We start from the raw sequence: 25,518 nt of genomic DNA, 5'->3' as shown, positions 1-25,518 counted from the left end.
CCATCAGGTGCTCTCGACCCAGCTGCATAGGCTCCTCTGGTGGGGGTGTAATGGAGCGGATCACGGTCGTGATAGGTGAATGGTGTCTTTCTCTTTGGCAACTCTGCAAGCGATTATCGATTCGATTATCGATTATCAAGTCAGGCGAATCATCACGAGAAACCAGTTCGTCTTTTAGCTGTTCACTTAGTCCTTTCGTGAAGGCAGCTTTTAGCACGCCGTTGGTCCAATCCACCTCCGCAGCCAATGTCCAGAACTCAATGGTATAATCCGCCACGGACCTGAATCCCTGGACAAGGCTTAATAGGTGGAAAGCGACATCAGTCTGATAGTGCGGGTGATCAAATACCATTCTGAACTCTCCCACAAAATTATCAAAAGTTATCAGGTCTAAAACAGTGTTCGAAAATTTTGCCTCTGCCCATTGGAGTGCTCTCTCCCTCAACAATCCACAAACGTATTTTAGCCGCGTCAGATGTAAAGCTGGCTTGTTGGAACATGGAGGTGCATCGAAAAAGAAAACTCCGACAGAGGCTAGGCTGCCCTGAATATGGGTCCGGATCGGTACCTCTCAATCCCAGAGGGCACAGCGCCCTGTGTGGTTACACGTAGGGTGGATGGATTGTTCGTTTTGACCAATAATTATCCCGTGATACAAAAACGCACAGTGTAGCATTTGATCCTACCTCGAGTCTGATTGGTCCATTGTGGCCAGATTGTTCTGTCCTAATGACTGACTGGAGGGACCAAAGAGACAGAACTTGGGGAAAGGTTTAACAATGTTTATTTACAGATTTTCAAACTGCAATATGACGGTAGATCGATCGGTGAGTTGAGAGCGGAGTGTTTGCCGTGGTCCAGGGATAGAGCGGGAATAGCAGAGTCTGAGACGAGATGAACGGTATTGGTAGAGAAGAGCAGGGTTGGAGACTGAAGAGCTGAGCGGGTCCAGGGAACGGGATCTGGTGAGGAGCAAAAGTATCCAATTCAACAGGAGTTAAAAAGCGAAATAACATGAACTGAGCCACGCAAAGTGTACCACAAAGATACACGGACGATCTGGCGCTGAGTGTTAGGTCCTGGCTACTCTTATCCTCCCCAGGTGCAGCTGATTGCGGATTAGGTCCAGGTGTGCACAGGAGGAGCCCAAATCTCCGTCCAGCTTCAGGCTCAGACACAGAAGGGAGAAAAAAAGGTGCAAAAAATGGCTGAACTGACAGGGATCATGACAGAAACAGAGAGGGATAAAGAGAGAAGGAGAGATGAGAGGATTTGGAGGATAAATAAACAAACATTTTGTGCAGTGGAGCAAATAGAAAACAAGGCCCAGCCTTAGACTTTATATATAAATGGACATAGCTAACCTGCTAGCCACGCGTTCCAAATAGGAAGTAATCATGGTCGCACTTTCGGCTTCATCGACTCTGGGTCCATTTCACTTTACACTGAAAAACTGTGTCCCCTCTCTCTGTAACTGCTGCTGCTCATCATTTTGGTCTTAAATGTTCGTATTAACCCTTTTTAACCCGTTTTTATTTCACTATTGTGTAAATCAAGATACGAACATTAACAGACAAATCAGATACATTCTTTCCCAGAGGTCACTCCCACTAGCATTAGCAACAGGTTTGAATCTCTAACGTGTCGTACTTGTGGTCGGAATTCCAAATATTCGGAATTCTGACCAGTATAGTCGGAATAGTGTAATCATGTTTCTAGTTTTTTGGGATATCGCCCCAAGCCAAACATGCGCACATTTATAACACTGTAAACTTTATACAGCTACAGATATGTTTTTGAAGAGACGGATGGCATTGTAACATGGTTGAAATTCTTTAAAAGTTCCTCTGATAAATAGGCTATTCACATTCCTCAAGGTCAAAGGTCACATCCCTCCTCACTGTCAAAGGTCACATCCCTTCTCACTTTCACCTTTAATACATTATAAATCATTAACCAACATTGGTTGTTGGTTAGTGATTTATAATGTATTGAAGGTCCCATATGACACTAAATTGACTCTTGTCACTTTAATCCATGTTCTAATGCTGCAAATGATCCAAATGATTCTAGTGAAGGTGTGTGGGGTTTACAAACACAGTGGAGACACTTCCTGTATCACCACATGATGACATCACCAGGTGGAACAGTGTTTTCAGCTTAAGAGAAGAACTCAGCCTAAATCTGCAGGGTTTGTGTGTTAAATATATCTGAATGAAACAAAAAACACTTCCAGCTCTGTTTGTGATGAGGAAACACCATTCTAACACAGTTAGTAACATGGACGTTACCTGCACAGGGTCCCGGAGCCGCTCGCCAAAAGTATCACATGGCAGACGCTGCAGGCCGTCAACTTCTGCCACAAACAAAATGTGAGTCCAGTGTTTCTGCTTCATGTTTAACACAAGAGAGAGAGACAGAGCGACAGAGAGACAGGACAGAGAGAGACAGAGAGAGAGACAGAGAGACAGACAGACAGACACAGAGAGAGACGGAGCAACAGAGAGAGAGAGAGAGACAGAGATAGAGAGAGACAGAGATAGAGAGAGACAGAGACAAAGAGAGACAGAGACAAAGAGAGACAGAGATAGAGAGAGACAGAGAGAGAGAGACAGAGCGACAGAGAGAGACAGAGAAAGAGAGAGACAGAGTGACAGAGAGAGAGAGAGAGAGAGAGAGAGAGACAGACTTTAACAATACATTTATTTTGTTTCACTTATCAGTGAGTCAGAAAATATTAAAAACAACCAACACAATCACACATCCATGTTCCAGCCCCTCCTACAGGTGCAGTACTAACTGCCCCTCCCTCACTGAACACAGCGCCCTCCTCACTGTCCACACCGCCTCAAAATCGTCCACCTGCCCCACCAGTTTACTGTACGTAAACTCAACTTTGAGCCGTGCCCCCACCAGTCTCTTTAACAGGAGCTCCAGGTCTGTGCAGCCTGAGCCGACCATGTGGCTCCTCCGGGTGAGCCACACGCTCATCTTAGCCTGGCCTAGGATAAAGTTTATTAAAACAACAGTTCTACGATTGGCCACAGAAAACTTGGGTCCAAACAGAGTTCCCGGGTGAGTGTTTGTCCCAGAGTCTGCAACCAGCGTCCCACGAGACTGAGGAGGGGGACCAGCCGAGGGCAAGACAACCACAGATGTTCGGGTGTCTCTTCTTGGCAGAAGGCACAGTGTCTGTCTGATCTTGGGTCAAAGTGAGCCACATGTCCGTTTGTAGCCACGGCCCCATGCACCACCCGCCACTGAAGATCCGCACAGCGTTTCTCCACAGGAGGGTGGTACAGGGACCTCCAGCAGCCTCGTGGAGAAGAACCTGGGGCCAACACACCTGACCACCTGGACTCTGGGACACCGAACAGCTCGGCTCTGTGGAGGACTTTGATGCATAGAATATGGAGGTCCTTCTTCTTTACTGCAGACATCTCTGGGAGGACAGGGGAGTCAAACGATAGCAAGCCTCCGTTGTTGTTCTGTGGTCCTCCAGCGGCCTGCACACACAGCGAAGGAAAGCGAAGGAAAGGTGGAGATTGTCCATAGAGCCCCAGTATCTCTCTGAAGTGCACAGGGAGTCCATGCTGCACCTCCCACAGCAGCTTCTGCAGCACCCGTTCAGACCTCACCCCGGTCTCCCGGCTCAGCTGGGCTGCACTCTCCCAGCCTCGCTCAATCCTCAAGTTCATCAGCTTGGTGATCCCTGCAGCCACAAATGCCTGTCTCATGTGGGTAGAGTCCAGCAGGCTACTCTTCAACACAGGGTTAAAAAAAGTGGCTCTTGCCCCGCGCGTCCATATGGCTCCTCCCTGGAGCTCGGTGCAGGAGAGCCTTCAGCACAGACTGGTAAAACCTTGATGTCTCTGACAAGTCCACTGCCTTCAGGTCCAAAAGAAAGAGGTGCTTATCATAACACAGTCCTCCCACTCGGCGCAGCAGGACAGCTGCCGTCTCTGTCGACAGTTGTTCGGGGCCATAGAGGAAACGTTTGGCTGTTCACAGACGGAGTGCCGCCAGTCTACTGGAGATGTCCACAAATCCCTGTCCTCCCTCCTCCACAGGTAAGTACAGCACCGCAGTCTTCAGCCAGTGATAGCCGCCCCAGAAAAAGTCCACCAACCTCTTCTGAATATCTGCCACCACAGAGTCTGGAGGCTGTAAGATGGTAAAGCGGTGCCACAGACAGGAGGCAGCCAAGACGTTGGCCACCAGAGCTCTCCCCCTGTAAGACAGCTGGGGCTGGACCCAGGCCCATCGAGACAATCAGACACTCACCTTTTCCACAAGACCATCCCAGTTATTTGTCTGAAACTGCTGGCTCCCCAGAAACACGCCCAGACACTTGAACCCCTCCATGCTCCACTGCAGCCCCCCGGGAAGGACGGGCCTTGCCTGGTGCTCCCATTGTCCCAGGAGGTAGCCCTCAGACTTTGACCAGTTTACCTGTGCGGATGAAGCACGCTCATAGAGGGACAGACTTTGCTGCACTGTCCCCACGTCCTCCCGCCCTGAGATGATCACAGTGATGTCATCTGCATAGGCTGACAGGCAGAGGGGCTGTGAGGCCTGCTCCAGTCTGAGGCCCCTCAATCCTCTGCCGAGCTTCCGGAGCAGTGGCTCTATGGCCAGAACATAGAGCATCCCTGACAGAGGACAACCCTGCCTGATGCCCCTCCTCACCTCCACCGGCTGGCTGAGTCCTCCCCCCACCCTTAACAACACTGTGGCTCCTTCATACAGCGTTTCCATCCAGCTAATGAACTTTCTGGGAAACCCAAACGCACCCATAGTCTTGAACGGATAGTTATGGTCTACCCGATCAAATGCCTTCTCCTGGTCGATTGACAGGAGACCGACGTTCAAGTTCTTTGTTTTTCCAATGTCTATAATGTCCCGGATGAGAAAAATATTGTCCATAATAGTCCGTCCAGGGATGCAGTATGTCTGTGTTGGTGAGATTATACTGTCCAAGCACTCCTTTAGTCTGTTGGAGAAGACTTTAGCGATTATTTTATAGTCTGTACAGAGCAGGGAGACTGGCCTCCAGTTTTTCAGCAGAGTCAGGTTGCCCTTCTTGGGCAACAGTGCCAGGACCGCTCTAGTGCAGCTGCGTGGAAGCCGGCCCAAATCCAGCGCTGAAGTGAAGACGGCATGTACATCTTCCCCCAGCACAGACCAGAACCTCTTGTAGAACTCTGGAGGCAGCCCATCGATCCCAGGAGCTTGGCCACCACTGAGCTGCTGCACTGCAGAGTTCATCTCCTCCTGAGTAACCGGAGAGGACAGAGCTGCTGCCTCAGAGTCCTCCAGCTCAGGCAACCCCTCCACCATCTGCCCCTGACTCCCCTCGTCACATTCACTGGCCCCAAACAGTTTACTGTAGAAGGTAATGGCCTCCTCTCGCATCAGTGATGGGTCAGAAGTGACCTCCCCGTTGGCCAATTTGAGGTGCATTAGATTATTTGACACACTGCTTTTCTTTTCTAAATTGAAAAAGTAGCGAGTGGGTGCGTCGATTTCATACAGTCTAATAACCTTCGCCTTGACTAGCGCCCCCTTTGCTCTCTCACTCATAAAGGACCTAAGAGCACCCTTCCTGTTTGCCCACGCGCCTCTGCTCCCTGTTCCCCTGATCAGCCCCTCCTCTATGAGGGCTGCTTCCCTCTCCAACTGCTCCAGCTCTTCCCTCTCTGAACGATGTGAATGTGACATGTACTGTTGGACAAATAGTTTGATTTGGATCTTCCCCACCTCCCACCACTTGAGCATGTTCTCAAAGTCTGCCTTCCTGCACCTCCACTGTTCCCAGAACTCCCTGAAGGCCTGGATGAACCCCCTGTCCTGCAGAAGTCTTACATTCAGGCGCCAGTAGGGGCAGCGTGGAGCACATGCTGGTAGAGTGCACTCCATTGTGGCCAAGTGGTGATCTGAAAAACCAATAGGTATTATTTGGGCTCTTTTGAGATGGGTCTTGTGCGATTGGTTGATTCTGTCCAGACGAGCTGCGCTCACACTGCCCCCACTGGCGCGGACACATGTGTACTGGCGTCCCATAGGGTGGCACTATCCTTAATAGTCCCCTGCACCACCTGCAGCCTGCCTCCCTCTACTTCCAGGTGAGTGGCATTACCCAGCCTCACCCGCTCAGACACCAGCACTGCTACTCCAGCTCTCACATTAGAGCCATGGCTCATAAAAATCAGCCCTGACCAAACCCTGCTCCAGTCTGTCTCATTGTATCCTGTGCTGTGTGTCTCCTGTAGGAATAACACATCAATATGTTTAAGTTTAACCATTTCAACAACCGCTGCTTGCCTTTCTCTGTCCCTTCCCCCATTAATGTTCAGGGATCCTATTTTGAAGCTCTCCATAGGAAAATAGAAAGGAAAATAGAAAACAGTAATTAGATACAAGCTGAGAAAAAAGCACCACTGTGCACCTCCCATTATTTCAGTTTACTGGTCCCTGCTCCTTTCCGGCCCTTACTGAGCTTTGCTAAAAGCTTTGCCAGTCTATACCTTTTCTTTTGACTTAACTGTTTGATACCAACCTGCCTTTTCACATGACGCTTGTGCCCTACATCTCCACACTCAAAACACTTCATACTCCCTGAGCTCACATATAAAGTGTAGTGTCTGTTTTCAAACTTAACAGCAAAAGACTCAAGTGCACCGCTCGGATCATTCAAATACATGAAGCACTGGCGTCTGAGCAACTGTACGTGCTGCAGACGGCCCTGTTCATACGTGAACCAAACACAATGTTTTCATGGCCCACCTGCTCTACAGTGACCCGCGGGTCAGTCACTACTCTGACCCCGTGTTTGAGTGACAGGGCCTGCGCGCCCTCCTCCGGGAGGGACGCCATGCCCGACACCACCGGGCACCGGACAACGGGCACCGGACAACGAGCACCGGACAACGGGCACCGGACAACGGGCACCGGACAACGGGCACCGGAAAACTCGCTCAAAGTTGAACACAAAACAACACGATAACCCTGATCTTCTACTGAAGAGTGACAGCAGATACATGGAGAAAAGTGTCCACTCACGCACGCAGTTCTCTTCCTCCTCAAACACAAACCTGCCACACGCTCACACGCACACGTGCACCCAGCATGCAACAGGAGAGAGAGAGAGGGAGAGAGAGCGACAGAGAGAGAGAAACAGAGAGAGAGAGAGTGACAGAGAGAGAGAGATAGAGAGACAGAGCGACAGAGACAGACAGAAAGAGAGAGAGACAGAGCAACTGAGAGATAGAGACAGAGAGAGGGAGACAGAGAGATACAGAGACACAGAGAGATACAGTGACAGAGAGAGACAGAGCGACTGAGAGAAATGGACAGAGCGACAGAGAGAGAGAGACAGAGCGACAGAGAGAGATAGACAGAGAGAGACAGAGCGACTGAGAGAAAGAGACAGAGAGAGACAAGACAGACAGAGACAGAGTGACTGAGAGAGACAGAGAGAGACAGAGCGACTGAGAGAAAGAGACAGAGTGACAGAGAGTATAACTCTCTCTCCCCTCTCTCCTCCTCTCTTTCACTCTCTCTCCCTTTTTCCCACCAAATGTTTTCTTTTTACGATGGTTTTAACAAGAATTCCTTTGCGTTGGTTGAGCAGCGGTTAAAGTATCACCACGAACCACACCACACCACAAACGCTCAGAGTTTGACACTTTCACGGCTCAAGCTTCACATGTTTGAGCAAAAAACATTTATTTTTGGTTTGAGTTTGTGTTTAAGCACGACCTGTTGGTAAAATTCAATTCAATTCATTTATTTTTGTAACGCCCAAAATCACAACAACAGTTGTCTCGAAGGGCGTTCATGTTTTGGTTGATGGGGGAAACCGGAGTACCCGGAGGAAACCCATCCAGACACGAGGAGAAACATGAAAAACTCCAAACCTTCTGCTGTGAGACATGAGCCACTCAGCCACCGTGATATACACACAAAATGAGTTTGCCAAATTCTTAATTAATACTGGCAGTGGTTAAGTCCTAGTTTAGTCCTGGTTTAGTCCTGGTTTAGTCCTGGTTTAGTCCTAGTTTAGTCCTGGTTTAGTCCTAGTTTAGTCCTGGTTTAGTCCTGGTTTAGTCCTGGTTTGGTCCTGGTTTAGTCCTGCTTTAGTCCTAGTTTAGTCCTGCTTTAGTCCTGGTTTAGTCCTGGTTTAGTCCTGCTTTAGTCCTGGTTTAGTCCTGGTTTAGTCCTGCTTTAGTCCTGCTTTAGTCCTGGTTTAATCCTGCTTTAGTCCTGCTTTAGTCCTGGTTTACGAATCTCCGTGGCTGATGCCGGTGAATTGATTTTAGTTTCTTGTCTTTGCTTGTGTCTCGTGTCAGTGCATCCATCGAGACGTCAAACCAGAGAACATTCTCATCACCAAACACCACGTCATCAAACTCTGCGACTTCGGCTTCGCCAGGATTCTCAGTGAGTCAAAGCTAACGTGTGATACAAAGCTAACGTTTACAACAGCTTCTTCTAGTCACATGTCATAATGTGAGGAACCACTAGATGGAACTATGGCAATGTATTTTGCTGAAGGGTTTAAAAATTATGTTGGACTAAACCAGGACTAAAGCAGGACTAAACCAGGACTAAACCAGGACTAAAGCAGGACTAAAGCAGGACTAAACCAGGACTAAACCAGGACTAAACCAGGACTAAACCAGGACTAAACCAGGACTAAACCAAGACTAAACCAAGACTAAACCAGGATTAAACCAGGGCTAAACCAGGGCTAAACCAGGATTAAACCAGGACTAAACCAGAACTAAACCAGGACTAAAGCGAGACTAAAGCAGGACTAAACCAGGACAAAACCGGGACTAAAACATGACTAAACCAGGACTAAACCAGGTCTAAACAAAGTCTGAACCCGTCTTTTTTGTCACACAGCGGGCCCATGTGACTACTACACAGACTACGTAGCTACACGCTGGTACCGAGCCCCTGAGCTCCTTGTGGGGGACACTCAGTATGGCCCCCCGGTGGATGTGTGGGCCGTGGGCTGTGTGTTTGCTGAGCTGCTCTCAGGTCTGCCTCTGTGGCCCGGCAAATCTGACATGGACCAACTCTACCTCATCAGGAGAACACTGGGTGAGATATGGAGCTATGAATATAGATCGGTAGAAAGGCAGAGGTAAAGTCTCGTCATTTTATTTCACTATTGTGTCTGTAAATCAAGATATGAACACTAATAACAGACAAATCAGATGCCTTTTTTCTCTAAGGTTGCTCCCACTAGCGTTAGCAACAGGTTTGATTGACAGCGTTGCTAAGTGCCCACTCCCTGTTAAACCAGGGAAGGGAAGGGGCGTTACCTTCAACAGCCAGGCTCAGGATTGGTTCTTTGGTTGCTATGATACTTGTGGTCGAAACTTGGCTCCAAATTCGCCCCTATAACTGCTATCCTCAATCTGACTGGAGTCCATTTCTTTATGCTTTGGTCCTGGTTTAGTCCTGCTTTAGTTTTGGTTTAGTCCTGGTTTAGTCCTGCTTTAGTTTTGGTTTAGTCCTGCTTTAGTTTTGGTTTAGTCCTGCTTTAGTTTTGGTTTAGTCCTGGTTTAGTCCTGTCTTAGTCCTGCTTTAGTTCTACTTTAGTCCTGTCTTAGTCCTGCTTTAGTTCTACTTTAGTCCTGCTTTAGTCCTGCTTTAGTACTGGTTTAATCCCGCTTTAGTCCCAGTTTAGTTCTGCTATCAACAACTTGCCAAATCTCTTGCGACATTGAGAGTAAACTAGAGTATTTCTATTTTCTATAAAAGTTTTTGATTTTCAGGAGACCTCATTCCCCGACATCAGCAGGTCTTCAGCAACAATCAGTTTTTCAGCGGAGTGTCCGTTCCTGAGCCTCAGGAGATGGTCAGCAGTGAATCTGAATTTAAACTGTGTCATAAATGTATCTTTCCTTATTTCAATGATGTTTTATATTTCATTTTCTTATTTGTAGGAACCTCTGGAGCAGAAATATCCAAATGTCTCACCTCAAGCTCTGAGTTTAATGAAGGTAAACTGCTTTTCCCATGTCCTTCCTGTGTGGCTGTGGCAGGGTGGTTATCCTGTTTCCTCTCAGTCTAAGGAGGTTGTGGGTTAGACTCCTGCTCATAATTATAATTGTTGTGTTCAGGGCTGTCTGAAAATGGATCCATCAGAACGGCTTTCGTGTGAGCAGCTCCTCCGTCACCCGTACTTCGATTCGCTCCGAGAGAAAAACCAAACCACATCCAGAGACCAAGACCGGACCAACAAGAGGACCAGACCCCAACGGAAGCACCTCCCACCGGGGGTAAGAACCACTGCACACCCCCTCCTCTGCATCCTCTGCTCCTCTGACCCTCTCCTCTGCATCCTTTGCCCCATCTGACCCTCTCCTCTGCATCCTCTGCTTCATCTGACCCCCTCCTCTGCATCCTCTGCTTCATCTGACCCCCTCCTCTGCATCCTCTGCTTCATCTGACCGCCTCCTCTGCTTCATCTGACCCTCTCCTCTGCATCCTCTGCTTCATCTGACCCCCTTCTCTACATCCTCTGCATCATCTGACCCTCTCCTCTGCTTCATCTGACCCCCTCCTCTGCATCCTCTACTTCATTTGACTCTCCCCTCTACATCCTCTGACCCTCTCCTCTGCATCCCTGCTTCATCTGACCCTCTCCTCCTCTCCATCTCACCCTCTGCTCTATCTGACCCCCACCTCTGCATCCTCTGCTTGATCTGACCCTCTCATCTGCATCCTCTGGTCCTCTGACCCTTTTATCTGCTCCTCTGACCCTCTCCTCTGGTTCTCTGACCCTTTCCTCTGCTTCATCTGCCCCCTTCTATACATCCTCTGCTCCTCTGACACTCTCCTCTGACCCTCTCCTCTGCATCCTCTGCTCCTCTGACCCCTCCTATGAATCCTTTGCTTCATCTGACCCTCTCCTCTGCATCCTTTGCTCCTCAATTCTGCTCCTCTGACCCTCTCCTCTGCATCTGTGCTCCTCTGACCCTCTCTTCCGCTCCTCTGTCCCACTCCTCTGACCCTCTCCTCTGCATCTCTGCTCCTCTGACCCTCTCTTCCGCTCCTCTGACCCTCTCTTCCGCTCCTCTGACCCTCTCCTCCTCTCCTCTGACCCTCTCTTCTGCTCCTCTGACCCTCTCTTCCGCTCCTCTGACCCTCTCCTCCGCTCCTCTGACCCTCTCCTCCGCTCCTCTGACCCTCTCTTCTGCTCCTCTGACCCCCTTTTCTGCTCCTCTGACCCTCTCTTCAGCTCCTCTGACCCTCTCTTCAGCTCCTCTGACCCTCTCTTCCGCTCCTCTGACCCTCTCTTCTGCTCCTCTGACCCTCTCTTCCGCTCCTCTGACCCTCTCTTCCGCTCCTCTGACCCCCTTTTCTGCTCCTCTGACCCTCTCTTCTGCTCCTCTGACCCTCTCTTCTGCTCCTCTAACCCTCTCTTCTGCTCCTCTAACCCTCTCTTCTGCTCCTCTGACCCTCTCTTCCGCTCCTCTGACCCCCTTTTCTGCTCCTCTGACCCTCTCTTCCACTCCTCTGACCCTCTCCTCTGCATCTCTGCTCCTCTGACCCTCTCCTCCGCTCCTCTGACCCTCTCTTCTGCTCCTCTGACCCTATCTTCCGCTTCTCTGAACCTCTCTTCTGCTCCTCTGACCCTATCTTCCGCTTCTCTGACCCTCTCTTCTGCTCCTCTGAACCTCTCTTCCGCTCCTCTGACCCTATCTTCCGCTTCTTTGACCCTCTCTTCTGCTCCTCTGACCCTCTCTTCAGCTCTTCTGACCCTCTCTTCCGCTCCTCTGACCCTCTCCTCTGCTCTTCTGACCCTCTCTTCCGCTCTTCTGACCCTCTCCTCTGCTCTTCTGACACTCTCCTCTGCTCTTCTGACCCTCTCCTCCGCTCCTCTGACCCTCTCCTCTGCTCTTCTGACCCTCTCCTCTGCTCTTCTGACCCTCTCTTCCGCTCTTCTGACCCTTTCTTCCGCTCTTCTGACCCTCTCCTCTGCTCTTCTGACCCTCTCCTCTGCTCTTCTGACCCTCTCCTCCGCTCTTCTGACCCTCTCTTCCGCTCCTCTGACCCTCTCTTCTGCTCCTCTGACCCTCTCCTCCGCTCTTCTGACCCTCTCTTCCGCTCCTCTGACCCTCTCTTCTGCTCCTCTAACCCTCTCTTCTGCTCCTCTAACCCTCTCTTCTGCTCCTCTGACCCTCTCTTCCGCTCCTCTGACCCTCTCTTCCGCTCCTCTGACCCCCTTTTCTGCTCCTCTGACCCTCTCTTCTGCTCCTCTGACCTTCTCTTCCGCTCCTCTGACCCCCTTTTCTGCTCCTCTGACCCTCTCTTCCGCTCCTCTGACCCTCTCCTCTGCATCTCTGCTCCTCTGACCCTCTCCTCCGCTCCTCTGACCCTCTCTTCCGCTTCTCTGACCCTCTCTTCTGCTCCTCTGACCCTATCTTCCGCTTCTCTGACCCTCTCTTCTGCTCCTCTGAACCTCTCTTCCACTCCTCTGACCCTATCTTCCGCTTCTTTGACCCTCTCTTCTGCTCCTCTGACCTTCTCCTCCGCTCCTCTGACCCTCTCTTCTGCTCCTCTAACCCTCTCTTCTGCTCCTCTGACCCTCTCTTCTGCTCCTCTAACCCTCTCTTCTGCTCCTCTGACCCTCTCTTCTGCTCCTCTGACCCTCTCTTCCGCTCCTCTGACCCTCTCTTCCGCTCCTCTGACCCTCTCTTCCGCTCCTCTGACCCCCTTTTCTGCTCCTCTGACCCTCTCTTCCACTCCTCTGACCCTCTCCTCTGCATCTCTGCTCCTCTGACCCTCTCCTCCGCTCCTCTGACCCTCTCTTCTGCTCCTCTGACCCTATCTTCCGCTTCTCTGAACCTCTCTTCCGCTCCTCTGACCCTATCTTCCGCTTCTCTGACCCTCTCTTCTGCTCCTCTGAACCTCTCTTCCGCTCCTCTGACCCTATCTTCCGCTTCTTTGACCCTCTCTTCTGCTCCTCTGACCCTCTCTTCAGCTCTTCTGACCCTCTCTTCCGCTCCTCTGACCCTCTCCTCTGCTCTTCTGACCCTCTCTTCCACTCCTCTGACCCTCTCCTCTGCTCTTCTGACCCTCTCCTCTGCTCTTCTGACCCTCTCTTCCGCTCTTCTGACCCTCTCTTCCGCTCTTCTGACCCTCTCCTCTGCTCTTCTGACCCTCTCCTCTGCTCTTCTGACCCTCTCCTCCGCTCTTCTGACCCTCTCTTCCGCTCCTCTGACCCTATCTTCCGCTTCTTTGACCCTCTCTTCTGCTCCTCTTACCCTCTCCTCCGCTCTTCTGACCCTCTCTTCCGCTCCTCTGACCCTCTCCTCTGCTCTTCTGACCCTCTCTTCTGCTCCTCTGACCCTATCTTCCGCTCCTCTGACCCTCTCCTCTGCTCCTCTGACCCTCTCTTCCGCTCTTCTGACCCTCTCCTCTGCTCTTCTGACCCTCTCCTCTGCTCCTCTAACCCTCTCTTCTGCTCCTCTAACCCTCTCTTCTGCTCCTCTGACCCTCTCTTCCGCTCCTCTGACCCCCTTTTCTGCTCCTCTGACCCTCTCTTCTGCTCCTCTGACCTTCTCTTCCGCTCCTCTGACCCTCTCTTCCACTCCTCTGACCCTCTCCTCTGCATCTCTGCTCCTCTGACCCTCTCCTCCGCTCCTCTGACCCTCTCTTCTGCTCCTCTGACCCTATCTTCCGCTTCTCTGACCCTCTCTTCTGCTCCTCTGACCCTATCTTCCGCTTCTCTGACCCTCTCTTCTGCTCCTCTGAACCTCTCTTCCGCTCCTCTGACCCTATCTTCCGCTTCTTTGACCCTCTCTTCTGCTCCTCTGACCCTCTCTTCAGCTCTTCTGACCCTCTCTTCCGCTCCTCTGACCCTCTCCTCTGCTCTTCTGACCCTCTCTTCCGCTCTTCTGACCCTCTCTTCCGCTCTTCTGACCCTCTCCTCTGCTCTTCTGACCCTCTCCTCTGCTCTTCTGACCCTCTCCTCCGCTCTTCTGACCCTCTCTTCCGCTCCTCTGACCCTATCTTCCGCTTCTTTGACCCTCTCTTCTGCTCCTCTGACCCTCTCCTCCGCTCTTCTGACCCTCTCTTCCGCTCCTCTGACCCTCTCCTCTGCTCTTCTGACCCTCTCTTCTGCTCCTCTGACCCTATCTTCCGCTCCTCTGACCCTCTCCTCTGCTCCTCTGACCCTCTCTTCCGCTCTTCTGACCCTCTCCTCTGCTCTTCTGACCCTCTCCTCTGCTTCTCTAACCCTCTCTTCTGCTCCTCTAACCCTCTCTTCTGCTCCTCTGACCCTCTCTTCTGCTCCTCTGACCTTCTCTTCCGCTCCTCTGACCCTCTCTTCCACTCCTCTGACCCTCTCCTCTGCATCTCTGCTCCTCTGACCCTCTCCTCCGCTCCTCTGACCCTCTCTTCTGCTCCTCTGACCCTATCTTCCGCTTCTCTGAACCTCTCTTCTGCTCCTCTGACCCTATCTTCCGCTTCTCTGACCCTCTCTTCTGCTCCTCTGAACCTCTCTTCCGCTCCTCTGACCTTCTCTTCCGCTCCTCTGACCCTCTCTTCCACTCCTCTGACCCTCTCCTCTGCATCTCTGCTCCTCTGACCCTCTCCTCCGCTCCTCTGACCCTCTCTTCTGCTCCTCTGACCCTATCTTCCGCTTCTCTGAACCTCTCTTCTGCTCCTCTGACCCTATCTTCCGCTTCTCTGACCCTCTCTTCTGCTCCTCTGAACCTCTCTTCCGCTTCTTTGACCCTCTCTTCTGCTCCTCTGACCCTCTCTTCAGCTCTTCTGACCCTCTCTTCCGCTCCTCTGACCCTCTCCTCTGCTCTTCTGACCCTCTCTTCCGCTCTTCTGACCCTCTCCTCTGCTCTTCTGACACTCTCCTCTACTCTTCTGACCCTCTCCTCCGCTCCTCTGACCCTCTCCTCTGCTCTTCTGACCCTCTCCTCCGCTCTTCTGACCCTCTCTTCCGCTCCTCTGACCCTATCTTCCGCTTCTTTGACCCTCTCTTCCGCTCCTCTGACCCTCTCTTCCGCTCCTCTGACCCTCTCCTCTGCTCTTCTGACCCTCTCTTCCGCTCCTCTGACCCTCTCCTCTGCTCTTCTGACCCTCTCCTCTGCTCTTCTGACCCTCTCTTCCGCTCTTCTGACCCTCTCTTCTGCTCCTCTGAACCTCTCTTCCGCTCCTCTGACCCTATCTTCCGCTTCTTTGACCCTCTCTTCTGCTCCTCTGACCCTCTCTTCAGCTCTTCTGACCCTCTCTTCCGCTCCTCTGACCCTCTCCTCTGCTCTTCTGACCCTCTCTTCCGCTCTTCTGACCCTCTCTTCCGCTCTTCTGACCCTCTCCTCTGCTCTTCTGACCCTCTCCTCTGCTCTTCTGACCCTCTCCTCCGCTCTTCTGACCCTCTCTTCCGCTCCTCTGACCCTATCTTCCGCTTCTTTGACCCTCTCTTCTGCTCCTCTGACCCTCTCCTCCGCTCTTCTGACCCTCTCTTCCGCTCCTCTGACCCTCTCCTCTGCTCTTCTGACCCTCTCTTCTGCTCCTCTGACCCTATCTTCCGCTCCTCTGACCCTCTCCTCTGCTCCTCTGACCCTCTCTTCCGCTCTTCTGACCCTCTCCTCTGCTCTTCTGACCCTCTCCTCTGCTCCTCTAACCCTCTCTTCTGCTCCTCTAACCCTCTCTTCTGCTCCTCTGACCCTCTCTTCCGCTCCTCTGACCCCCTTTTCTGCTCCTCTGACCCTCTCTTCTGCTCCTCTGACCTTCTCTTCCGCTCCTCTGACCCTCTCTTCCACTCCTCTGACCCTCTCCTCTGCATCTCTGCTCCTCTGACCCTCTCCTCCGCTCCTCTGACCCTCTCTTCTGCTCCTCTGACCCTATCTTCCGCTTCTCTGAACCTCTCTTCTGCTCCTCTGAACCTCTCTTCCGCTCCTCTGACCTTCTCTTCCGCTCCTCTGACCCTCTCTTCCACTCCTCTGACCCTCTCCTCTGCATCTCTGCTCCTCTGACCCTCTCCTCCGCTCCTCTGACCCTCTCTTCTGCTCCTCTGACCCTATCTTCCGCTTCTCTGAACCTCTCTTCTGCTCCTCTGACCCTATCTTCCGCTTCTCTGACCCTCTCTTCTGCTCCTCTGAACCTCTCTTCCGCTTCTTTGACCCTCTTTTCTGCTCCTCTGACCCTCTCTTCAGCTCTTCTGACCCTCTCTTCCGCTCCTCTGACCCTCTCCTCTGCTCTTCTGACCCTCTCTTCCGCTCTTCTGACCCTCTCCTCTGCTCTTCTGACACTCTCCTCTACTCTTCTGACCCTCTCCTCCGCTCCTCTGACCCTCTCCTCTGCTCTTCTGACCCTCTCCTCCGCTCTTCTGACCCTCTCTTCCGCTCTTCTGACCCTCTCTTCTGCTCCTCTGACCCTATCTTCCGCTTCTCTGACCCTCTCTTCTGCTCCTCTGAACCTCTCTTCCGCTTCTTTGACCCTCTCTTCTGCTCCTCTGACCCTCTCTTCAGCTCTTCTGACCCTCTCTTCCGCTCCTCTGACCCTCTCCTCTGCTCTTCTGACCCTCTCTTCCGCTCTTCTGACCCTCTCCTCTGCTCTTCTGACCCTCTCCTCTACTCTTCTGACCCTCTCCTCCGCTCCTCTGACCCTCTCCTCTGCTCTTCTGACCCTCTCCTCCGCTCTTCTGACCCTCTCCTCCGCTCTTCTGACCCTCTCTTCCGCTCCTCTGACCCTATCATCCGCTTCTTTGACCCTCTCTTCTGCTCCTCTGACCCTCTCTTCCGCTCCTCTGACCCTCTCTTCCGCTCCTCTGACCCTCTCTTCTGCTCCTCTAACCCTCTCTTCTGCTCCTCTGACCCTCTCTTCTGCTCCTCTGACCCTCTCTTCCGCTCCTCTGACCCTCTCTTCCACTCCTCTGACCCCCTTTTCTGCTCCTCTGACCCTCTCTTCTGCTCCTCTGACCTTCTCTTCCGCTCCTCTGACCCCCTTTTCTGCTCCTCTGACCCTCTCTTCCGCTCCTCTGACCCTCTCTTCTGCATCTCTGCTCCTCTGACCCTCTCCTCCGCTCCTCTGACCCTCTCTTCCGCTTCTCTGACCCTCTCTTCTGCTCCTCTGACCCTATCTTCCGCTTCTCTGACCCTCTCCTCTGCATCTCTGCTCCTCTGACCCTCTCCTCCGCATCTCTGCTCCTCTGACCCTCTCCTCCGCTCCTCTGACCCTCTCTTCTGCTCCTCTGACCCTATCTTCCGCTTCTCTGAACCTCTCTTCTGCTCCTCTGACCCTATCTTCCGCTTCTCTGACCCTCTCTTCTGCTCCTCTGAACCTCTCTTCCGCTCCTCTGACCCTATCTTCCGCTTCTTTGACCCTCTCTTCTGCTCCTCTGACCCTCTCTTCAGCTCTTCTGACCCTCTGTTCCGCTCCTCTGACCCTCTCCTCTGCTCTTCTGACCCTCTCCTCTGCTCTTCTGACCCTCTCCTCTGCTCTTCTGACCCTCTCCTCCGCTCTTCTGACCCTCTCTTCCGCTCCTCTGACCCTCTCTTCCGCTCTTCTGACCCTCTCCTCCGCTCCTCTGACCCTCTCTTCCGCTTCTCTGACCCTCTCTTCTGCTCCTCTGACCCTATCTTCCGCTTCTTTGACCCTCTCTTCCGCTTCTCTGACCCTCTCTTCTGCTCCTCTGACCCTCTCTTCTGCTCCTCTGAACCTCTCTTCCGCTCCTCTGACCCTATCTTCCGCTTCTTTGACCCTCTCTTCTGCTCCTCTGACCCTCTCTTCAGCTCTTCTGACCCTCTGTTCCGCTCCTCTGACCCTCTCCTCTGCTCTTCTGACCCTCTCCTCTGCTCTTCTGACCCTCTCCTCTGCTCTTCTGACCCTCTCCTCCGCTCTTCTGACCCTCTCTTCCGCTCCTCTGACCCTCTCTTCCGCTCTTCTGACCCTCTCCTCCGCTCCTCTGACCCTCTCTTCCGCTTCTCTGACCCTCTCTTCTGCTCCTCTGACCCTATCTTCCGCTTCTTTGACCCTCTCTTCCGCTTCTCTGACCCTCTCTTCTGCTCCTCTGAACCTCTCTTCCGCTCCTCTGACCCTATCTTCCGCTTCTTTGACCCTCTCTTCTGCTCCTCTGACCCTCTCTTCAGCTCTTCTGACCCTCTCCTCTGCTCTTCTGACCCTCTCCTCTGCTCTTCTGACCCTCTCCTCTGCTCTTCTGACCCTCTCCTCCGCTCTGCTGACCCTCTCTTCCGCTCCTCTGACCCTCTCTTCCGCTCTTCTGACCCTCTCCTCCGCTCCTCTGACCCTCTCTTCCGCTTCTCTGACCCTCTCTTCTGCTCCTCTGACCCTATCTTCCGCTTCTTTGACCCTCTCTTCTGCTCCTCTGACCCTCTCCTCCGCTCTTCTGACCCTCTCTTCCGCTCCTCTGACCCTCTCCTCTGCTCTTCTGACCCTCTCTTCTGCTCCTCTGACCCTATCTTCCGCTCCTCTGACCCTCTCCTCTGCTCCTCTGACCCTCTCTTCCGCTCTTCTGACCCTCTCCTCTGCTCTTCTGACCCTCTCCTCTGCTCCTCTAACCCTCTCTTCTGCTCCTCTAACCCTCTCTTCTGCTGCTCCTCTGACCCTCTCTTCTGCTCCTCTGACCCTCTCTTCTGCTCCTCTGACCCTCTCTTCCGCTCCTCTGACCCTCTCTTCCACTCCTCTGACCCCCTTTTCTGCTCCTCTGACCCTCTTCTGCTCCTCTGACCTTCTCTTCCGCTCCTCTGACCCCCTTTTCTGCTCCTCTGACCCTCTGTTCTGCTCCTCTGACCCTCTCCTCTGCATCTCTGCTCCTCTGACCCTCTCTTCTGCTCCTCTGAACCTCTCTTCCGCTCCTCTGACCCTATCTTCCGCTTCTTTGACCCTCTCTTCTGCTCCTCTGACCCTCTCCTCCGCTCTTCTGACCCTCTCTTCCGCTCCTCTGACCCTCTCCTCTGCTCTTCTGACCCTCTCCTCTGCTCTTCTGACCCTCTCTTCCGCTCCTCTGACCCTCTCCTCTGCTCTTCTGACCCTCTCTTCCGCTCCTCTGACCCTCTCCTCTGCTCTTCTGACCCTCTCTTCCGCTCTTCTGACCCTCTCCTCTGCTCTTCTGACACTCTCCTCTGCTCTTCTGACCCTCTCCTCCGCTCCTCTGACCCTCTCCTCTGCTCTTCTGACCCTCTCTTCCGCTCGTCTGACCCTCTCCTCTGCTCTTCTGACCCTCTCCTCCGCTCTTCTGACCCTCTCCTCTGCTCTTCTGACCCTCTCTTCCGCTCCTCTGACCCTCTCTTCTGCTCTTCTGACCCTCTCTTCCGCTCTTCTGACCCTCTCTTCCGCTCTTCTGACCCTCTCTTCCGCTCTTCTGATCCTCTCCTCCGCTCTTCTGACCCTCTCTTCCGCTCCTCTGACCCTCTCCTCTGCTCTTCTGACCCTCTCTTCCGCTCTTCTGACCCTCTCCTCTGCTCTTCTGACCCTCTCCTCTGCTCTTCTGTCCCTCTCTTCCGCTCCTCTGACCCTCTCCTCTGCTCTTCTGACCCTCTCTTCCGCTCTTCTGACCCTCTCTTCCGCTCTTCTGACCCTCTCTTCCGCTCTTCTGACCCTCTCTTCCGCTCTTCTGACCCTCTCTTCCGCTCTTCTGACCCTCTCTTCCGCTCTTCTGACCCTCTCCTCTGCTCTTCTGACACTCTCCTCTGCTCTTCTGACCCTCTCTTCCGCTCCTCTGACCCTCTCCTCTGCTCTTCTGACCCTCTCTTCCGCTCTTCTGACCCTCTCCTCTGCTCTTCTGACCCTCTCCTCTGCTCTTCTGTCCCTCTCCTCTGCTCTTCTGACACTCTCCTCTGCTCTTCTGACACTCTCCTCTGCTCTTCTGACCCTCTCTTCCGCTCTTCTGACCCTCTCCTCCGCTCTTCTGACCCTCTTTTCTGCTCTTCTGACACTCTCCTCTGCTCTTCTGACCCTCTCCTCTGCTCTTCTGACCCTCTCTTCCGCTCTTCTGACCCTCTCCTCTGCTCTTCTGACCCTCTCCTCTGCTCTTCTGTCCCTCTCCTCTGCTCTTCTGACACTCTCCTCTGCTCTTCTGACCCTCTCCTCTGCTCTTCTGACCCTCTCTTCCGCTCTTCTGACCCTATCCTCTGCTCTTCTGACCCTCTCCTCTGCTCTTCTGACCCTCTCCTCTGCTCTTCTGACACTCTCCTCTGCTCTTCTGACCCTCTCCTCTGCTCTTCTGACCCTCTCTTCCGCTCTTCTGACCCTATCCTCTGCTCTTCTGACCCTCTCCTCTGCTCTTCTGACACTCTCCTCTGCTCTTCTGACCCTCTCCTCTGCTCTTCTGACCCTCTCTTCCGCTCTTCTGACCCTCTCCTCTGCTCTTCTGACCCTCTCCTCTGCTCTTCTGTCCCTCTCCTCTGCTCTTCTGACACTCTCCTCTGCTCTTCTGACACTCTCCTCTGCTCTTCTGACCCTCTCTTCCGCTCTTCTGACCCTCTCCTCTGCTCTTCTGACCCTCTCCTCTGCTCTTCTGACACTCTCCTCTGCTCTTCTGACCCTCTCCTCTGCTCTTCTGACACTCTCCTCTGCTCTTCTGACCCTCTCCTCTGCTCTTCTGACCCTCTCTTCCGCTCTTCTGACCCTCTCCTCTGCTCTTCTGACCCTCTCCTCTGCTCTTCTGTCCCTCTCCTCTGCTCTTCTGACACTCTCCTCTGCTCTTCTGACACTCTCCTCTGCTCTTCTGACCCTCTCTTCCGCTCTTCTGACCCTCTCCTCTGCTCTTCTGACCCTCTCCTCTGCTCTTCTGACACTCTCCTCTGCTCCTCTGACCCTCTCTTCAGCTCTTCTGACCCTCTCTTCCGCTCCTCTGACCCTCTCCTCTGCTCTTCTGACCCTCTCCTCTGCTCTTCTGATACTCTCCTCTGCTCTTCTGACCCTATCCTCTGCTCTTCTGACCCTCTCCTCTGCTCTTCTGACCCTCTCCTCTGCTCTTCTGTCCCTCTCCTCTGCTCTTCTGACACTCTCCTCTGCTCTTCTGACACTCTCCTCTGCTCTTCTGACCCTCTCTTCCGCTCTTCTGACCCTATCCTCTGCTCTTCTGACCCTCTCCTCTGCTCTTCTGACACTCTCCTCTGCTCTTCTGACCCTCTCCTCTGCTCTTCTGACCCTCTCTTCCGCTCTTCTGACCCTCTCCTCTGCTCTTCTGATACTCTCCTCTGACCCTCTCTTCAGCTCTTCTGACCCTCTCTTCCGCTCCTCTGACCCTCTCCTCTGCTCTTCTGACCCTCTCCTCTGCTCTTCTGACCCTCTCCTCTGCTCTTCTGACTCTCTCTTCTGCTCTTCTGACCCTCTCCTCTGCTCTTCTGACCCTCTCCTCTGCTCTTCTGTCCCTCTCCTCTGCTCTTCTGACACTCTCCTCTGCTCTTCTGACACTCTCCTCTGCTCTTCTGACCCTCTCTTCCGCTCTTCTGACCCTATCCTCTGCTCTTCTGACCCTCTCCTCTGCTCTTCTGACACTCTCCTCTGCTCTTCTGACCCTCTCCTCTGCTCTTCTGACCCTCTCTTCCGCTCTTCTGACCCTCTCCTCTGCTCTTCTGACACTCTCCTCTGCTCTTCTGACACTCTCCTCTGCTCTTCTGACCCTCTCCTCTGCTCTTCTGACCCTCTCTTCCGCTCTTCTGACCCTCTCCTCTGCTCTTCTGACCCTCTCCTCTGCTCTTCTGATACTCTCCTCTGCTCTTCTGACCCTCTCCTCTGCTCTTCTGACTCTCTCTTCCGCTCTTCTGACCCTCTCCTCTGCTCTTCTGACCCTCTCCTCTGCTCTTCTGTCCCTCTCCTCTGCTCTTCTGACACTCTCCTCTGCTCTTCTGACCCTCTCCTCTGCTCTTCTGACCCTCTCTTCCGCTCTTCTGACCCTATCCTCTGCTCTTCTGACCCTCTCCTCTGCTCTTCTGACCCTCTCTTCCGCTCTTCTGACCCTCTCCTCTGCTCTTCTGACCCTCTCCTCTGCTCTTCTGACACTCTCCTCTGCTCTTCTGACCCTATCCTCTGCTCTTCTGACCCTCTCCTCTGCTCTTCTGACCCTCTCCTCTGCTCTTCTGACCCTCTCCTCTGCTCTTCTGACACTCTCCTCTGCTCTTCTGACCCTCTCCTCTGCTCTTCTGACCCTCTCTTCCGCTCTTCTGACCCTCTCCTCTGCTCTTCTGACCCTCTCCTCTGCTCTTCTGACACTCTCCTCTGCTCTTCTGACCCTCTCCTCTGCTCTTCTGATCCTCTCCTCTGCTCTTCTGACCCTCTCCTCTGCTCTTCTGACCCTCTCCTCTGCTCTTCTGACCCTCTCCTCTGCTCTTCTGTCCCTCTCCTCTGCTCTTCTGACACTCTCCTCTGCTCTTCTGACACTCTCCTCTGCTCTTCTGACCCTCTCCTCTGCTCTTCTGACCCTCTCCTCTGCTCTTCTGACCCTCTCCTCTGCTCTTCTGACACTCTCCTCTGCTCTTCTGACACTCTCCTCTGCTCTTCTGACCCTCTCCTCTGCTCTTCTGACCCTCTCCTCTGCTCTTCTGACCCTCTCCTCTGCTCTTCTGACCCTCTCCTCTGCTCTTCTGATACTCTCCTCTGACCCTCTCTTCAGCTCTTCTGACCCTCTCTTCCGCTCCTCTGACCCTCTCCTCTGCTCTTCTGACCCTCTCCTCTGCTCTTCTGACCCTCTCCTCTGCTCTTCTGACCTCTCTCTCTGCTCTTCTGACCCTCTCCTCTGCTCTTCTGACCCTCTCCTCTGCTCTTCTGTCCCTCTCCTCTGCTCTTCTGACACTCTCCTCTGCTCTTCTGACACTCTCCTCTGCTCTTCTGACCCTCTCTTCCGCTCTTCTGACCCTATCCTCTGCTCTTCTGACACTCTCCTCTGCTCTTCTGACACTCTCCCTTCTGCTCTTCTGACCCTCTCCTCTGCTCTTCTGACCCTCCTCTTCCGCTCTTCTGACCCTATCTCTGCTCTTCTGACACTCTCCTCTGCTCTTCTGAACCCTATCCTCTGCTCTTCTGACCCTCTCTTCCGCTCTTCTGACCCTCTCCTCTGCTTCTTCCTGTACCCTCATCCTTCTGCTCTTCTGGAAGTACTCCCTCTGCTCTTCTGACCCTCTCCTCTGCTCTTCTGACTCTCTCTTCCGCGTCTTCTGACCCTCTCCTCGGCTCTTCTGACCCTCTCCGCTGCTCTTCTGTTCCCCTCTCCTCTGCTCTTCCTGACACTCTCCTCTGCTCTTCTGACACTCTCCTCTGCTCTTCTGACCTCATTTCTTCTGACCCTATCCTCTGCTCTTTCTGACCCTCTCCACATAGACTCTTCTGACCTTTCTTTGCTGAACTCTGATCACTCTGCTTCCTCTCTGACCCTATCCTCTGCTCTTCTGACCCTCTCTTCCGCTCTTCTGACCCTATCCTCTGCTCTTCTGACCCTCTCCTCTGCTCTTCTGACACTCTCCTCTGCTCTTCTGACCCTATCCTCTGCTCTTCTGACCCTCTCCTCTGCTCTTCTGACCCTCTCCTCTGCTCTTCTGTCCCTCTCCTCTGCTCTTCTGACACTCTCCTCTGCTCTTCTGACACTCTCCTCTGCTCTTCTGACCCTCTCTTCCGCTCTTCTGACCCTATCCTCTGCTCTTCTGACCCTCTCCTCTGCTCTTCTGACACTCTCCTCTGCTCTTCTGACACTCTCCTCTGCTCTTCTGACCCTCTCCTCTGCTCTTCTGACCCTCTCTTCCGCTCTTCTGACCCTCTCCTCTGCTCTTCTGACCCTCTCCTCTGCTCTTCTGATACTCTCCTCTGACCCTCTCTTCAGCTCTTCTGACCCTCTCTTCCGCTCCTCTGACCCTCTCCTCTGCTCTTCTGACCCTCTCCTCTGCTCTTCTGACCCTCTCCTCTGCTCTTCTGACTCTCTCTTCTGCTCTTCTGACCCTCTCCTCTGCTCTTCTGACCCTCTCCTCTGCTCTTCTGTCCCTCTCCTCTGCTCTTCTGACACTCTCCTCTGCTCTTCTGACACTCTCCTCTGCTCTTCTGACCCTCTCTTCCGCTCTTCTGACCCTATCCTCTGCTCTTCTGACCCTCTCCTCTGCTCTTCTGACACTCTCCTCTGCTCTTCTGACCCTCTCCTCTGCTCTTCTGACCCTCTCTTCCGCTCTTCTGACCCTATCTTCTGCTCTTCTGACACTCTCCTCTGCTCTTCTGACCCTCTCCTCTGCTCTTCTGACCCTCTCTTCCGCTCTTCTGACCCTCTCCTCTGCTCTTCTGACCCTCTCCTCTGCTCTTCTGATACTCTCCTCTGCTCTTCTGACCCTCTCCTCTGCTCTTCTGACTCTCTCTTCCGCTCTTCTGACCCTCTCCTCTGCTCTTCTGACCCTCTCCTCTGCTCTTCTGTCCCTCTCCTCTGCTCTTCTGACACTCTCCTCTGCTCTTCTGACACTCTCCTCTGCTCTTCTGACCCTCTCTTCCGCTCTTCTGACCCTATCCTCTGCTCTTCTGACCCTCTCCTCTGCTCTTCTGACCCTCTCCTCTGCTCTTCTGACCCTCTCTTCCGCTCTTCTGACCCTATCCTCTGCTCTTCTGACCCTCTCCTCTGCTCTTCTGACACTCTCCTCTGCTCTTCTGACCCTATCCTCTGCTCTTCTGACCCTCTCTTCCGCTCTTCTGACCCTCTCCTCTGCTAATTGGTGGACAAACTTTTCACCTCCAGCTCCAATATCTCATTAAAATGATATGAATACACTGAATACATTAAATCTTTATCTCAAACATCCATACAAAGACTGTCTTTCATTTTGTTCAAAATCAGATTTGTGTTAATATTATTTCGTATTTATTTTTATATTATTTTACAGTTTTTAGTCTTTTTTTTTCCCTCTTTTCCAGTATCTACCACAGTTGACTGGCAGCAGCATCTTCCCCGCTCTGGACCATAAGAAATATTACAACAACCTCCGAAAATGCAACTATCACCTCCCCAATATTTGAGCTGCCCATTCACAAACACACCTTCAAAACACACAAACACACACACACAAAAAATGTCTTTTACACATTTGATGCGTTTTCTGAAGTTTAAAGGTCCTATATTACGCAAAACTGACTCCTGTGAGCTTTAAGTCATGTTCTAATGGTGTTCCCTCCTCAAAAAGAGACCTGGAGTTGTGTTTTGTTTCATTCACACATTTGAGTAACACTTTATTATTAGTCTGTAACATGTCCAAAGCTCAAAATGCTCTGTTCCACCTTGTGATGTCATGAAGTGGTAGTTTTCATGTTAAAAGCTCCTTTTACCTTTAGTTCAGTAGAGATGGGAAATTCCAGGGCTGAAATGATCCAAATGATTCCAGTGAAGGTGTATGGAGTTTAAAAACACAGTGGAGCACTTCCTGTATTATCACATGATGACATCATAAAGGTGGAACAGAGTGTTTTCTGTTTGAGAGAAAAACTCAGCCTAAATCTGCAGGGTTTGTGTGTTAAACATGTGAGAATGAAACAAAACACAACTCCAGGTCT

General features: G+C 52.6%; 1 protein-coding gene across 1 annotated transcript; it reads left to right on the top strand.

Annotated features, from left to right (window-relative positions):
• Positions 1 to 498: 498 nt before the first annotated feature.
• Positions 499 to 25,177, top strand: cdkl1 (cyclin-dependent kinase-like 1 (CDC2-related kinase)). Its single transcript, XM_033988624.2, has 8 exons — positions 499 to 608; positions 2,300 to 2,372; positions 8,352 to 8,442; positions 8,911 to 9,111; positions 9,792 to 9,874; positions 9,963 to 10,019; positions 10,140 to 10,298; positions 24,886 to 25,177. Exons 1-8 carry the CDS (start codon positions 499 to 501, stop codon positions 24,985 to 24,987), a joined length of 876 nt encoding a protein of 291 aa, XP_033844515.1. The 3' UTR covers positions 24,988 to 25,177.
• Positions 25,178 to 25,518: the final 341 nt, after the last annotated feature.

The sequence above is a fragment of the Periophthalmus magnuspinnatus genome, chromosome 22 (assembly GCF_009829125.3).
Source record: "Periophthalmus magnuspinnatus isolate fPerMag1 chromosome 22, fPerMag1.2.pri, whole genome shotgun sequence".
NCBI lineage: Eukaryota > Metazoa > Chordata > Actinopteri > Gobiiformes > Gobiidae > Periophthalmus > Periophthalmus magnuspinnatus.
This window is presented reverse-complemented; position numbering and strand designations above follow the sequence as displayed.

Excerpts from the sequence above, each read along its gene's own strand:
- cdkl1 (XM_033988624.2), top strand. The coding sequence starts at position 499 with ATGGAGGTGCATCGAAAAAGAAAACTCCGACAGAGGCTAGGCTGCCCT. Across the intron at positions 2,373-8,351 it reads ACTTCTGCCACAAACAAAAT|TGCATCCATCGAGACGTCAA; the intron begins GTGAGTCCAGTG and ends GTCTCGTGTCAG. Across the intron at positions 9,875-9,962 it reads TTCCTGAGCCTCAGGAGATG|GAACCTCTGGAGCAGAAATA; the intron begins GTCAGCAGTGAA and ends TCTTATTTGTAG.